Source organism: Xyrauchen texanus, chromosome 9 (genome assembly GCF_025860055.1).
Source record: "Xyrauchen texanus isolate HMW12.3.18 chromosome 9, RBS_HiC_50CHRs, whole genome shotgun sequence".
In the NCBI taxonomy this organism is placed as follows: Eukaryota; Metazoa; Chordata; class Actinopteri; order Cypriniformes; family Catostomidae; genus Xyrauchen; species Xyrauchen texanus.
The window spans coordinates 11,200,268-11,212,786 of record NC_068284.1 but is presented as its reverse complement, the minus strand read 5'-3'; the positions used below and the strand labels follow the sequence as shown (position 1 = coordinate 11,212,786).

Genomic DNA, 12,519 nt, shown 5'->3' with positions numbered 1-12,519 from the left:
AACTTAGTGATTTCAGTGGTTTCGTACTGTTGACTTTTCTCACTAAGGACATGATCAAAGTCTAAACACACATTTGCTTCCCCAAATCAAATTTTAATGGAACATTTGATTTGTACATCTTTACTTTGGCATTCAAAGACAGTTCATTGGTATCATTTGTATAACAGAATTCAGAATGTCTACACTTACATTGACCATGCGGTCAAGACTAAAGTACAGGGTATATATATATATATACAACCGATTACACTCAGTCACCTTCTGTCCACATATTCACATTAGGAGTTGAAGTTATTGCATTACGGCATGAAGCTCTGGGCTACAGTTGCTGCTCTTGGGCTCCTGGTAATAGGGGCATGGGCACAGGGGGTGATGCCCACCGTCATCTTGCTGCCCTGTGACTCCCCAGAGGCCAAAGCAGCGGCTCTGGTGGCACAGGACTTTCTCAATGCTCAGCACACCCACGGCTACAAATATGCCCTTAATCGCATTGAGGAAATCAAGATCATCTCCAAGGTAAGTCTATGGGTAATGTGAAATAACATAAAATATAAAAATATACAGGTTTGTGTGGAAAGAAATTGGCTCAGTTTGTGTTATTTGTGGCAAAGTCTAAAATCATATATTTCTTGATAAAACTCTGCTACATATGAATCATACCAATGTTTTTCACAACAATAGTTACAGTGTCAAATAATTTACAAAGCAAAGACTCACATATCAGGCTATAAGTTTGCATTTTGGATTTGAGAGTTATCTGTGCAATCGTTTTTTAAAGATTATTTCTGAATTAAGTGTCGTTCACAACAAATGTGTTTTTGTGTCTGTCTATACTCTTTTCCCATAGTTTTTCTATGTAAACATGCAATAGTCTAGACAATATCTCTGGCCATTGCGGCACCTCCAGTTGTTTTTATCAGCGTCTCGTGTTTTTTAGATGCTGTGTCAGTTAACAAGAACGTCAACTTCTAAAAGTACCCCTCAAGACATGTTGTATGCGTTGCATCTATCTTTTTGAGTGGAAGAACGTGTGCTGTCTAAATGGCCTCTTAAGGCCCCGATAAACTTAATACGAAATCGTACAATGAAAGGGTTTGATATCATTTTTCAAGAACATGTCAGAATTTATTTGTATTAGTTTACAAAAGAAAATAAACCTACTCAAATACTCTTAAGTACCCATTCACTCTTTTGCCATTCACACATCTGTCCAATGTAAAATAGGACACTCATTTCTTCATTCTTTTGTCTGTATTCTTCCTATTAACACTCTTTTATACATCAATATCAGTAGTATCAGAGTCATCATAAATTAAAATAAAAGTGTGTAATTATCAAATATTTTGGCCAGCATGTTAGTGCATTAGCGTCATGAATTCAAAAGGTAAACAAGACCATTTGCAAATGTTTAACATCGAGTGGTTAAAAAACATCTTTTACTGATTTAGTGTGAATTCTACTCATAGAATGGGGCATAAAGTCACACATTTTAATGTCTCTGTGGCAGGGCGGAGGGCGGGGCCGGGTAGTGATCCTACACACCCGGTCCCATATTATCGACTGCAGAGGATCATGCGGGAGAGAGAGAGATCGTTTACGGTCGATCGTGCGGGAGAGAGAGATAATTTACGGACATGTAGTCGACCTTTATCCCTCTCGGGAGGCTTGATTAGTGTCCGTAAACAATCTCTCTCTCCCGCACGATCCTCTGCAGTCGACCTTTATCCCTCTCAGGAGGCTTGATTAGCCTAATACGGGACCGGGTGTGTAGGATCACGACCCGGCCCCGCCCTCTGCCCTGCCACAGTCTCATTAGTTAAGGTTTTACTGAGTGTCCTCATATTTAAATATACCTCTAAATGCGTCTGAATGTTCGCAAATAGTATACTGTTTCAAACTTCTTTTCCCTTACAAAACATCTAAACTAGCCGCATGTTATTTTCACATGCAAATGAGCAGAAGTTTGCAGCTCTTCGCGAACCTCTGGCGAACCTTTGGCAACAATGGATAATTTGCCACAAGTTGGTGCAAAGCTCATTTGTATGTGAAAATGATCAGTGGCAAACTTGCAGCAAGTTTGTTGCAAATTTGCCATGAACTCTTTTATTTTCATAAGGGTTTACCCCTGAATGAAGAATTACTTCTCCGAAAGTATATCGGAGGCCTTTAGGCTACAAAATAACGTACCACTTCTGAATATACAGCTCATACAGTATTTGAATACAGGTTTATTAAACTAATAGTTCAGATTCTTCTCAATTTTAAAGTTATGTTGCAAATCAGCTTTTCACCTATCAACCATGCAGCACCACTAGAGGCCTAAGTTTAGGCACTAGCTTGAATCTTCTAGTGTAAAGATGCACATTGCTAAGTCAAATTTGCTTAACAATAAGGCACTCAAAGCCATGCTATATTGTGAACACCCTTTAGCTGGTATTGTATCCATAATATAGCACAGCCTCTCTATTATTGCTTAAATAAATGTAGTTCTAAGGTTTGAATGTCTTTTTGTAGCCAGGTGAAGCGGACACATATCTTTTAGAGTTGGACTTGCTAGAAACAATATGTCATGTCTTAGATCCGACACCAGTGAGTCAATGTCCAGTCAGACAAAAACAATATACGGTGAGATCTGTTTAACTAGCTTCAGTATATTTACACTTACTTTGCTAATGTTTGTTTTGCTAGTACATAATGATCTAGAAGTATCATTCTTGTATACCTCTAGGCAGTTGAGGCAGATTGTGATTTTGCCCTATCAAATACAACTCAAGGTCTTTCTGTTGTGGCATTCAAGTGTAAAACAGAGATGGGTAAGTACAAAACATGATAATAAGTATGTTGTTTTAATCTATTTTCACAGTGAGGAACGGTGAGGTCTTAGTCTGCTCTTTGTTTTTTGTTGTGTCTAGAGTCAGAGGAGGATATATGTTTAGGCTGCCGTCGCCTCATTCCTTTTAATGACACAGATGGCATTCAGCTCATTGAAACCTCATTAGATGATTTCAATAAAAATCATACACTAAATACTAAATTTGCACTTTTTGAAATTGGACGAATGGCATACCAGGTAATGTAAAGTACATCTTCCTAAAGTAAAGACAATATGGCACTCTAACCAGTCTTCTTCTATCTTTTGTACAGGTTGTCGGTGGTGGAAACAAGTACTTTGCAGAATATGGCATAATTGGAACTAACTGCACAAGTCATGATGATGGTATATGCATCCCCCAGAATCACACTGTTGCTGTAAGCATACTTCATAAATTAAACTTAACAGAAAAAGGGAGGGTGCGATGTGATGTAATAACATTGTCTCTGAAATTATGTTCCTTTTTAACATCACAAAAGCAGAATGGATGGATTTACTTTTTAAAATCATCCATTTTGGTACGCAATTCCCACTTTTCATAATCCAATACAATATGGTGGATAAAATCAAATCCCATCCAACATTTTTTGTCTCGTATCCTGTTTCATCCTGAAAAATGTCCAATTGTGAAGCTAAAATAGGTGTTTCATTATGTGAATGGCATTTCATGTTGATTTTAAAGTATCTAATCCATATTGGTGACCATTTTTAGATCCATGGCTTCTGTCTAGCTGAAGGTTCTGCCAAACTGAATAAAGTTGACTGCAGTATCTTCAACCCAGTAAATAACTCCTTGTCTTCATACATTAACACAATGTGAATATAAAACTAGTAAATCACATTTACATTTAATAATCAATATTTCACAAAAGAAAAAAAAATGATTAAACCTCAGACACAGATTAAACTGAGGCAGAGATGAAAGGGATTTCAATCTTGTAACTGGGTTTGAAGTTTTCACTATTCTTTTATTTTTGACAGTCCCAAGTTGTAAACCCAGCAACCAATGCCAAAGTGCCAGTCCAACAACTTCTACACGCGCATACTTCTGGACCTCAGCACAACCCAACCATCCACGGTCTTAAACATCACAAGCTGACACGCCTTCATAACCCTTCTGCAAGCAGTCTGCTCTCTGCTGAATCTTCTGAATCAGCCGAGTTAGTGATGCCAAAGTAAGCTCCTGTTGTCAAGAGGGAGGTCGCTAAACAAGAAGGGCCATCCACCAATGCAACTGCAGATGCAGCTGTAGTGGCAGAAAAAACACCCTTTCCTCTAGAGCCAATGCTCCTTGTGTCGATCTGTCCAGGACAAAAGAAACATATCTGATCTGGTGGCGTTCCACGAATGAACTCTTTTAGATGACATTGTTTAGGTCCTCTTTTAGGGTTGAGGGTCCTCATTTACCTGTTGAGTTCTGAGAATGCCAGCAAGCTAAAAACTGAACACATATCTACAGTCTATCAGGAGTAAATGTTTTATATTAAAGCAGGTATATGTTTTAACAAAACAGGCATTATGTTACTGTGGCTGATTTATAATATAATGCTGCAATAAAATGTTTACCTTGGTCAGTCTGGGCTCTCTACCGTCCTGAAACACTGATGAAGAGAAACATCATAGAAAAGTCTCCAAAATATACAAAGTGACTTACAGGGGATTCAAGCTATCCATTTAATCACTACATGCATTCCTTGGGAAAAGATCCCATGACCTTGCTGTTGCTAGTAGCACACTCTGCTAGTGTTGAGCTAATTGAGCTACAGCAGTCATATACAGCCTCAAGAATATATTTTATAAGATTTACGCATTTCAATTGCATAACAAAATTCCATAAAATGTAATTGAGTAATCTTTAATAAAATATAACTATTAAATATTGTAAGTTTAATAATGTAATTTAGTTTAACATAACACAATTAGATTTGATGGAAATGCTAATAGGCAAAAATAGGCAAAAATATATTTTTAGGTGTAGTTTTCAATGCATTTTAAGTTTTCAACAGCAGCATTTTACCCTAATAGAATTTAGATGTGAACAAATTCAATTAAATATTAGTTCAATTAATTATTACCACGAACAAAGTGATTTTATAATGGGTTGTGCAGGTTTCCATCATGTCAGGATGCTATTAAATGTCCTGCATTCATAGAGAACCTCAGAACACTATTTTAATGTCACAAAATGATGACAGGACAGAGTAGCTATATCTGTTTTGATAATCAACACAGTATTGGCTTTGTAATAATTTGGTTTGTGTATACTGTATACTCTTAAACTAGGCACTGGGCAAATGGAGGTTGAAGTTCACAAACGAGAAAAAAAAAAATTTGGTTTAACTTAAAACGATTCTGTGGACATTGGTTCCACACAATGCAAATTAGTTTCTTTGTTATGAAATTAAAATGTAGGCTTTACTTAAATTCTGTGTATACCAAAAATTTAATTGATTTCATCTTAATAACTTAAATTTGATCAGTTCAAATAACTTAAATTGACAAATTTAACAAATTTAACCTTGCAGCTTGTTGCTAGCAAACAACAAACGTATTAGCATATTATATACACTAACATTCAAAAGTTTAGGGTCACTTACTTATTCTTTATTTTTATTTCACATTTTAGAATAATAGTAAAGTCATCACAACTATGGAATAATAGAAATGGAATTACATTGTGACTAGAAAAATCCTAATAAATCAAAACTATTTTATATTTTAGCATCTTCAGAGTATTCACCCTTTGCCTAAATTTTGCAGACATGAACTCTTGACATTTTCTCAACCAACTTCTTGAGGAATCACCCTGGGATGCTTTTTAAACAGTATTGAAGGAGTTCCCATCTATGCTGGGCACTTAGTGGCTGCTTTTATTTATTATTTGGTCCAAGTCATCCATTTAATTTTATTTAATATAAACATTTAATAATATTTAAATTTTGTAATTAAATAAATTAAAATGTTGGCACAATTATGTTTTTGTCTAAATAACTAATTTCAAACATTTAAGCATATGCCTTCAGATCAAAATGTTTTTAAGATCATGAGAAACTTTTTAGTCAAGTGACCCCAAACTTTTGAATGGTAGTGTTTATATGTCTTTTATATATGTACTTTATAACAAGTATAGTTGTGCTAAGAGTTTACAGATCCACAACGAGTCATTATGCTGATGACCCCTTAGTATTTACTACATGAGAAAAGCAATACACACTACTTATTCATTAGAAATGTACACAACTTCGACCTAACAGTTAACCCCACTCTTCTCCACAATGGTAATCTCAAAAAAAAATTTAACATGACAAAAACTCCTCTAAATCCCAACATAACAGAATACTAAACAAGTCTCCTACTCGTTTCATTTTGTGCATAAATAAATGTAAATAACACTTAATTTTAAAATGTACTAATTTAATTTAATCCCATGCCAGGAATAATGTGAACCCTATTTTCAGCAATGCATTGATGCAACAAATATTATTCACATAGTACCAACACAATTGGATTTAGTGAACATAGATGGATTGTACACAATGAAATTAAGTTGAGACCAAATGTTAAAGAATTATGTTGCATGAGCAAGTTTGAATTAAGTTAATTGAGCAAGCAGTAAAAATCACTTTAAGTGAATACTATCTGTTAGAAGTATGAATTGTTGGGCCTCATATAAAGCCTGACTTAGGCCTGTAGGAACACTCAAAGCCTGATAACATAAAAACAGCACCAAAATTAAACAAAGGGACTCCAAAAAAACTCCAGATCCCATCAAGCCTTGCTCACTTTACACCTGAGTGTGAAATTCTGAAGGATCGAACTCTCTACTCCTATTGGCACAACAGAACATGTCCCTCAACCATAATGTCATCGAGAGTATAAAACCCCCGGAGATTCTTCCTAAGCCTTGCTTCCAGCGACAGTATTTGCTGTGTCAAGTTGCAGCTCTTCTGCTCCCAGGTGTAGCCTCGCTGCCCAAGGAAGTAACGTACATACCTGAACTTTGGAAATACAATCTCCATCTCACTGGACAAGCCCAGATTCTCAGTATTCCACCGAGCACGCTAACGGATCTGAAGGAGACCACTGAGCAATCAGTCTCACCCTTTTGCCTGCAGAAGTGCAGAAAGATTTCTCTTCCTTCTTCAATCAAGTCAACTTTGCTGATTTCTCCACCAACCTGCCGAGAATCAGCTGCCGTCTGGCAACAGAGCGAGAAAATGGCCTCCTGTCATCACCCGAGCTTTGAGGAACCAAGTCTGAGTCAAACGACTGACGAACACACATTCTACCCACATCCTTACACAACTCAAGAGGTTTAAGTCTGGGCAGAGATAGATTATTATAGTGTGTTATTCTTGTGTATCAAGGTTATTGCTTGTACAGTTTATAGGCCGACGAGTACGTTCATTGCTGCTAATAATACTCAATGTATTACTGTAACTTACTGTTACCACTAATTAGATTTGCTGTGTTGTCCTCCAACCATGTTGGGCTCTTTGTGCATTTCCACCATTGCGAGTTTATCCATTAAAGAACCAACGACTGTGCCAGATGGATTGCGAGCCATTCACCACATCTCTGAATGATAAAGCTAACGGTTGCCTTCTCTCCCATGATCGCTAAACCGGCTTCAATGACGTCACACTGTTCTCTCTCTCTCGTACTAACCGCACACACACGACCCCTATGAACATACCCGCACACATTTGGTGAACAGATAACTTGGCGATAGAGCCCAGCTTTCTCCCTAAGTTATCGTACCAGTTGAGACACATGTTAAACGGGCAGACCAACTAACCAGTCTCTCCGCCCACATTCGCAGGCCATAAACCTCACATGACGCACTCTCCATGAGAGCCATGCCTGCCATTTTGTGCACTTCTTCTCTCCTTACACACACACACACACCCATCTCTACCCTCTTCTCATGTATTATAGGCTTATCTGTTACCATATCTATCCTATTACTGTTTATTTTGTAGTTTGAATTAAGAAGTTCTTATTAATTCTTATTCATATTCTATTGAATTTGATAATTGATAGTTATCTTTAATGATTGTTGAATTGAAGGATTAATAAGCTAATGTTGACTCTAATCAATGTTCCTTTGATTTGAATAATTATATATCTTTGATAACCACACCCGCTCCTGAACGAAGCTCCAACAGAATCCATTTGAACTTTTCATTGCAATATGATCGTATACATTTTTGATGACCGTGTTGAATATCACTTTGACTTCACGCAGTATAATTATGTTCTTATATCAAACATTAATGTATTAAGTTGATTTCAAGTGTTCTGGAGTTGTATTTTGAATAGAGCTGCTTTCCCTCTTTTTTTAAGTCGATGAGCCAGTTATGAGTGTTCTAATACATTTTACCTAGGAAACTGTCAGCTCCTCTTTCAGCTGTATGTGTGTAATCTGTATCAAACATTCATATCATTGTTACTAGCCCAGTTTTAATTGAACCTTCACTAAGACCTGCCTTAAAAGTGTTTCAGACCAGTCATATCTGCCATTTCTCTGACAAGCATTTTCTTATTTTCAATGAGTCTATGAAAGCAATGGGTGTTTGAGTAGTTTTAAGCAGAATTTTTATAGAAATTATCATAAAAATTGACTTTTGCTGCCAGGTCATCTGTAATAATGATATAATGTACCCAGAGAAGATACACAACATGTTTTTTCCCCTTCTTTTTATAATAACCAGCCCATAAACCTTGATTAGAGCTCACTTACGTGTCAGCCCATTATTCCAAAATGAAAATTAATAACATTGCTTTTGGGAATTAAATATAACGTCTCATTTTTATTTTTTTTGCGCAAAACTATGCCTGGTGTTTACATCACCTTCCAAATCAAAAAAGGGTGGAGAAAATGCATAAAGAAATAAAGGAAAGATACTATATACAAATTATTATAATGTCCAATAATATATTAACATTATACAGTCAACACACCAGTTTCTTGTGCCCATCTACCTGGTGAAGAACTCTGAACTAGTCATAATCTGTAAACAGCTTGTGCTCAACTAGCCACTTAACTACACTGTAAAAAAAACAAAAAAACAAAACAAATGGTCCAACATTGTTTGGAGCATCCCATTGGGAAACATCCTGTTGCAGCTCAGCCTGGTAAACTGCAGGTTCAGCAATTGGTGCATTTTGTTACAATGTAGAAAACAGCTTGGATGGCCCCAAAAGGTTTCATTGCAGACTGTGGAGGAGCAGCAGTTGATGCCAATGTTCTAAAAAAGTGAGGACACATAGTAAGTTTTGTCAAAAACTTTGAAGGATTAGGTACATTAGTATGCTTGAGGGGATGCTCAGTGGGTTCCAAATATTGCATTGCTGCATGGTCTGGTGGTAGAACAGCACCTTTTGAAGAATGTGAGGGGGAATATTGGTCATAATTGCAACCCATGCCTTGAATAAGGGGAAATGGGACAAAGGATGAACTGGCGTATCTAACAGGAAATGGCGGCATTTGGGCTGTTATATTGGTCAGACTTGAAGTGCCAAGAAAAGACACAGGAAAAGGATGACCAAAATAGTGATGGCTGTGGTAGTGGTAGGCTGTGGTGGTGACTGGGGCCCGGAGCAGCAAATAGGACAGTGAAAAGAATGTGTATGGGGCAAATTAAGCTCAGTCTGGGGAGTCTTCTTTAGAGCAGAAGTGCAATTAACTTCAGTGTTTTTGAAGGGTGCAGGGGAGGATAGGTGTGTGGGGCAGAGTGTAGCTTCATAGGAGGACCCTTAATAACTGAATGATAGGGGTGTTTGGTAGGGTGTAACCCTGCAGCATCTTTAGACTTTTCCCAAATGCGTTGTTGAACTGGAGTAAGTAGCCTCATTGGTGGAGACATCCATAATCTTGGGGGCTTGTGTAGGAAAAGAAGGCATTTCTGAACAATGTGGTGGGATGTGTTTGAACCATGGATAATGGAGGAGCTGATGTGGTTCTACCTTGCTTGGAGGGGCAGGTATAGTTTGTGCATATTCTGGTTTAGGTGAAGCCTGTGGTTCAGCAGGTTTTAATCTTGGGGGCACATCAGGCCATGGCTGGGTTTGGGAGGGATGAGGCCAGTGAGGGACTTGACCAAAAAATGCTGATGGAGCAAAAATACAGGTTTTCCTGGATGTAAAGGATATACCAAATTGCTGGGAGGAAACATATGAGCTAATTGCAGAGGAGAGGTCATGGGTGTGGTGAAAATCACTGTTTCTTGAGGAATACTTGTAGGTCTTGTAGGTTTTAATGGGTAAACCAGGGAATGGAGAGGGGTTTTATGAGCAGTGGTAGGAGGCAACATAGGTTTCCTTGGATATTGTGGCACAAATTAACTTTGAGTGGGGTCGGGGGTGAGAACCAAGTTGGGCCTAGGGTATCAAGTTTTAGGAGGTTTTGGGTAAACAGGTGCTTCTGATCTCTGAGTAATAGCAGATGGGGTGTCCACAACTATAGGATCTTGAGAAACAATGGTTGGTGGCTTATTTGGATAAACTAGACGAGGGAGATAAGAAGGAACAGGAAAAAAAATATGACTGACCAGGAATGTGATAAGTGTGGGGAGGAATAACTATTAATATTTATGCATGGTTGAACTCATGGAGGTTGTCAAGAGTTGTTGATTGTGTAGTAATAGGAGTCTTTATTGCCGGAGTGGTTTCAATAGTAGCACTGGTGGCGAGTCGATGGGATTGAAGCAGCTACAGGAGAACTAGATACATCATTTTTAGAAGTGAAATAAGACAAATTAATTAATTTCACATTAAGTCTCAATAAGACTAAGTGACAACGCTGGGAAGGACGTATTAAACTTACTCCCTGTTGCCACATTGAGGGTGAACATCCCATCCTATGACAAAAGATTAGTTTACACAAAATTAATTATTGGGTCTTATTCAAGTGGAATATTTTGCTTACCTTCACCTTAGTGCATGGCATATATGATTAGTGCATGGATTACAATACCTTCTGGATGTGACACCAGAATGTACCCACATTTAGCTGATACTTTCATTAAAGGTTGTCATTCATTCATAACTGAAAAGTTAATGCAATATTTCTATATTTAGTTCAGGCCCATTTGAATCATCCTGTGTTAATGAATATGGACGACAATTGTTACCTTTGATCTTCAAGTACTCAGAGACTCCTCTTTGTAGCTTCACGATCATGACATTAGTGTAGCAGGAGGCAGTTGGTGTACTTTGTGCCAAGGTCGATGAGGAACAAGACATTTTTACATGTAATCCCCACCAAAGTAAAGAAAGAACAAAATTGTCTCTCTAAAAATAGAAAGGGTGAGGTCAGAAATGATAATGCAGGCTATACTCTACACCAATCAGCCACAACATTAAAACCACCTGCCTAATATTATGTAGGGCTCCTCTTGCTGCCAAAACAGCACCAAACCAGAATAGCATCCACAATTGTACAGTTATCGGAGTTACCATAGACTTTGTCAGTTCGAACCAGTCTGGCCATTCTCTGTTGACCTCACTCATCAACAAGGCTTTCTGTCCACAGAACTGCCACTTACTGGATATTTTTTGTTTTTGGCATGATTCAGAGTAAATAGGGTACAACAGGGCTTAAAGCTTACTTAAGGAAAACAAATGTGCTTTTTCATTGGTCAAAAAGTGTATCAAAATTGAAATGTAAAAATAATACTGAATATTGATGGAGCAACATCATTTGTGTGAAAATAAATAATGATGGAAGGTTGTTTTGATTAAAATGAATAAAAAATAAAAGGTGGCAAAAGTGACTTTTACCCTACATTTTGGTAAAAGGCCCCCTTATAGTGATATAGTTATAGGGCGAAATGAACAATTTTGGAAAAAATTTTTTGCAAGATGCTTTGGGTAATACATTTAGATAACACTTTTTAAAAATAATTACTTCAGAAAAAGGTTAACCATTTCCTATTAATTTCAATCACATTTGGCATTTCATAACATCTCAAGTATTCAATAAACAATTAATCTCCATTGTGATTGGACCAGTCAATGTGAGCCCACTTTGAACATTTTTCATATCAAATGTATTCGACCCACTAAATAAAATGTTTTATGGGGCCTTTTTACACCAAATACTATCCTTTCACATTGGGTAGTTATTAAAAACTTCTGATTGAATGACCTGGAACATTCTCAATTAAACAACTTACTCAATGACCCGCAAATAAGATAAATCATTGAAGCTACACTAATTTTTGCTTATTTTTAGTATTTTCTTTTTTCCATCATTAAATTGCTCCAAGTAGCACTTAAATGGTAAATCGCCTGTTATGAGGCAGGTTTTTTTTTTTACTGCAAAACAATTTCATGACGAGTTAGCAGAGGTTGCAGGTGTCTCATGCATGTGTATGACTGTACCTTTCTGTTATAGCAAACCCTTCTGATCTTAGTGAGCTTGGCAAGAAATTTCACATACTGAAAAGAAAACGGGCTAAAATAGTAATGCATTTGTACCCATCACCTTCTAACTAATAAATTTGGATTATTTTTTTCTACAGATTGATAAGGATGCTTGAAAACAAACGAGGGAGCAAATTCAGTTTTCTGGTTGGAATAGGTTTATTTGATCTGTCTGTAAACAAAGTGATTAAATCATGGCATTTGTCCCCCCCCCATGC

The 12,519-nt window shown here is 37.2% G+C and overlaps 1 protein-coding gene across 2 annotated transcripts; it reads left to right on the top strand.

Annotated features, from left to right (window-relative positions):
- Window positions 1-239: 239 nt before the first annotated feature.
- LOC127648789 (alpha-2-HS-glycoprotein-like) lies at window positions 240-4,437 on the top strand. Of its 2 annotated transcripts, none has more exons than XM_052133553.1 (7): window positions 240-516; window positions 2,515-2,625; window positions 2,729-2,813; window positions 2,913-3,070; window positions 3,145-3,249; window positions 3,585-3,688; window positions 3,854-4,005. In XM_052133553.1, the coding sequence occupies exons 1-7, from the start codon at window positions 307-309 to the stop codon at window positions 3,864-3,866; spliced, it is 786 nt and encodes a 261-aa protein (XP_051989513.1). In that variant the 5' UTR covers window positions 240-306; the 3' UTR covers window positions 3,867-4,005. The 2 variants fall into 2 exon arrangements, with proteins under 2 accessions (XP_051989513.1, XP_051989512.1); XM_052133552.1 differs by having other exon boundaries at window positions 247-516; window positions 3,585-3,653; window positions 3,854-4,437.
- Window positions 4,438-12,519: the final 8,082 nt, after the last annotated feature.

What these genes read in the sequence shown, in the direction of transcription:
- LOC127648789 (XM_052133552.1), top strand. Translation starts at nt 307, where the DNA reads ATGAAGCTCTGGGCTACAGTTGCTGCTCTTGGGCTCCTGGTAATAGGG. An exon ending in TCAGACAAAAACAATATACG is followed by an intron (nt 2,626 to 2,728) that starts GTGAGATCTGTT and finishes GTATACCTCTAG; the next exon opens with GCAGTTGAGGCAGATTGTGA. An exon ending in ACTGCAGTATCTTCAACCCA is followed by an intron (nt 3,654 to 3,853) that starts GTAAATAACTCC and finishes TATTTTTGACAG; the next exon opens with TCCCAAGTTGTAAACCCAGC.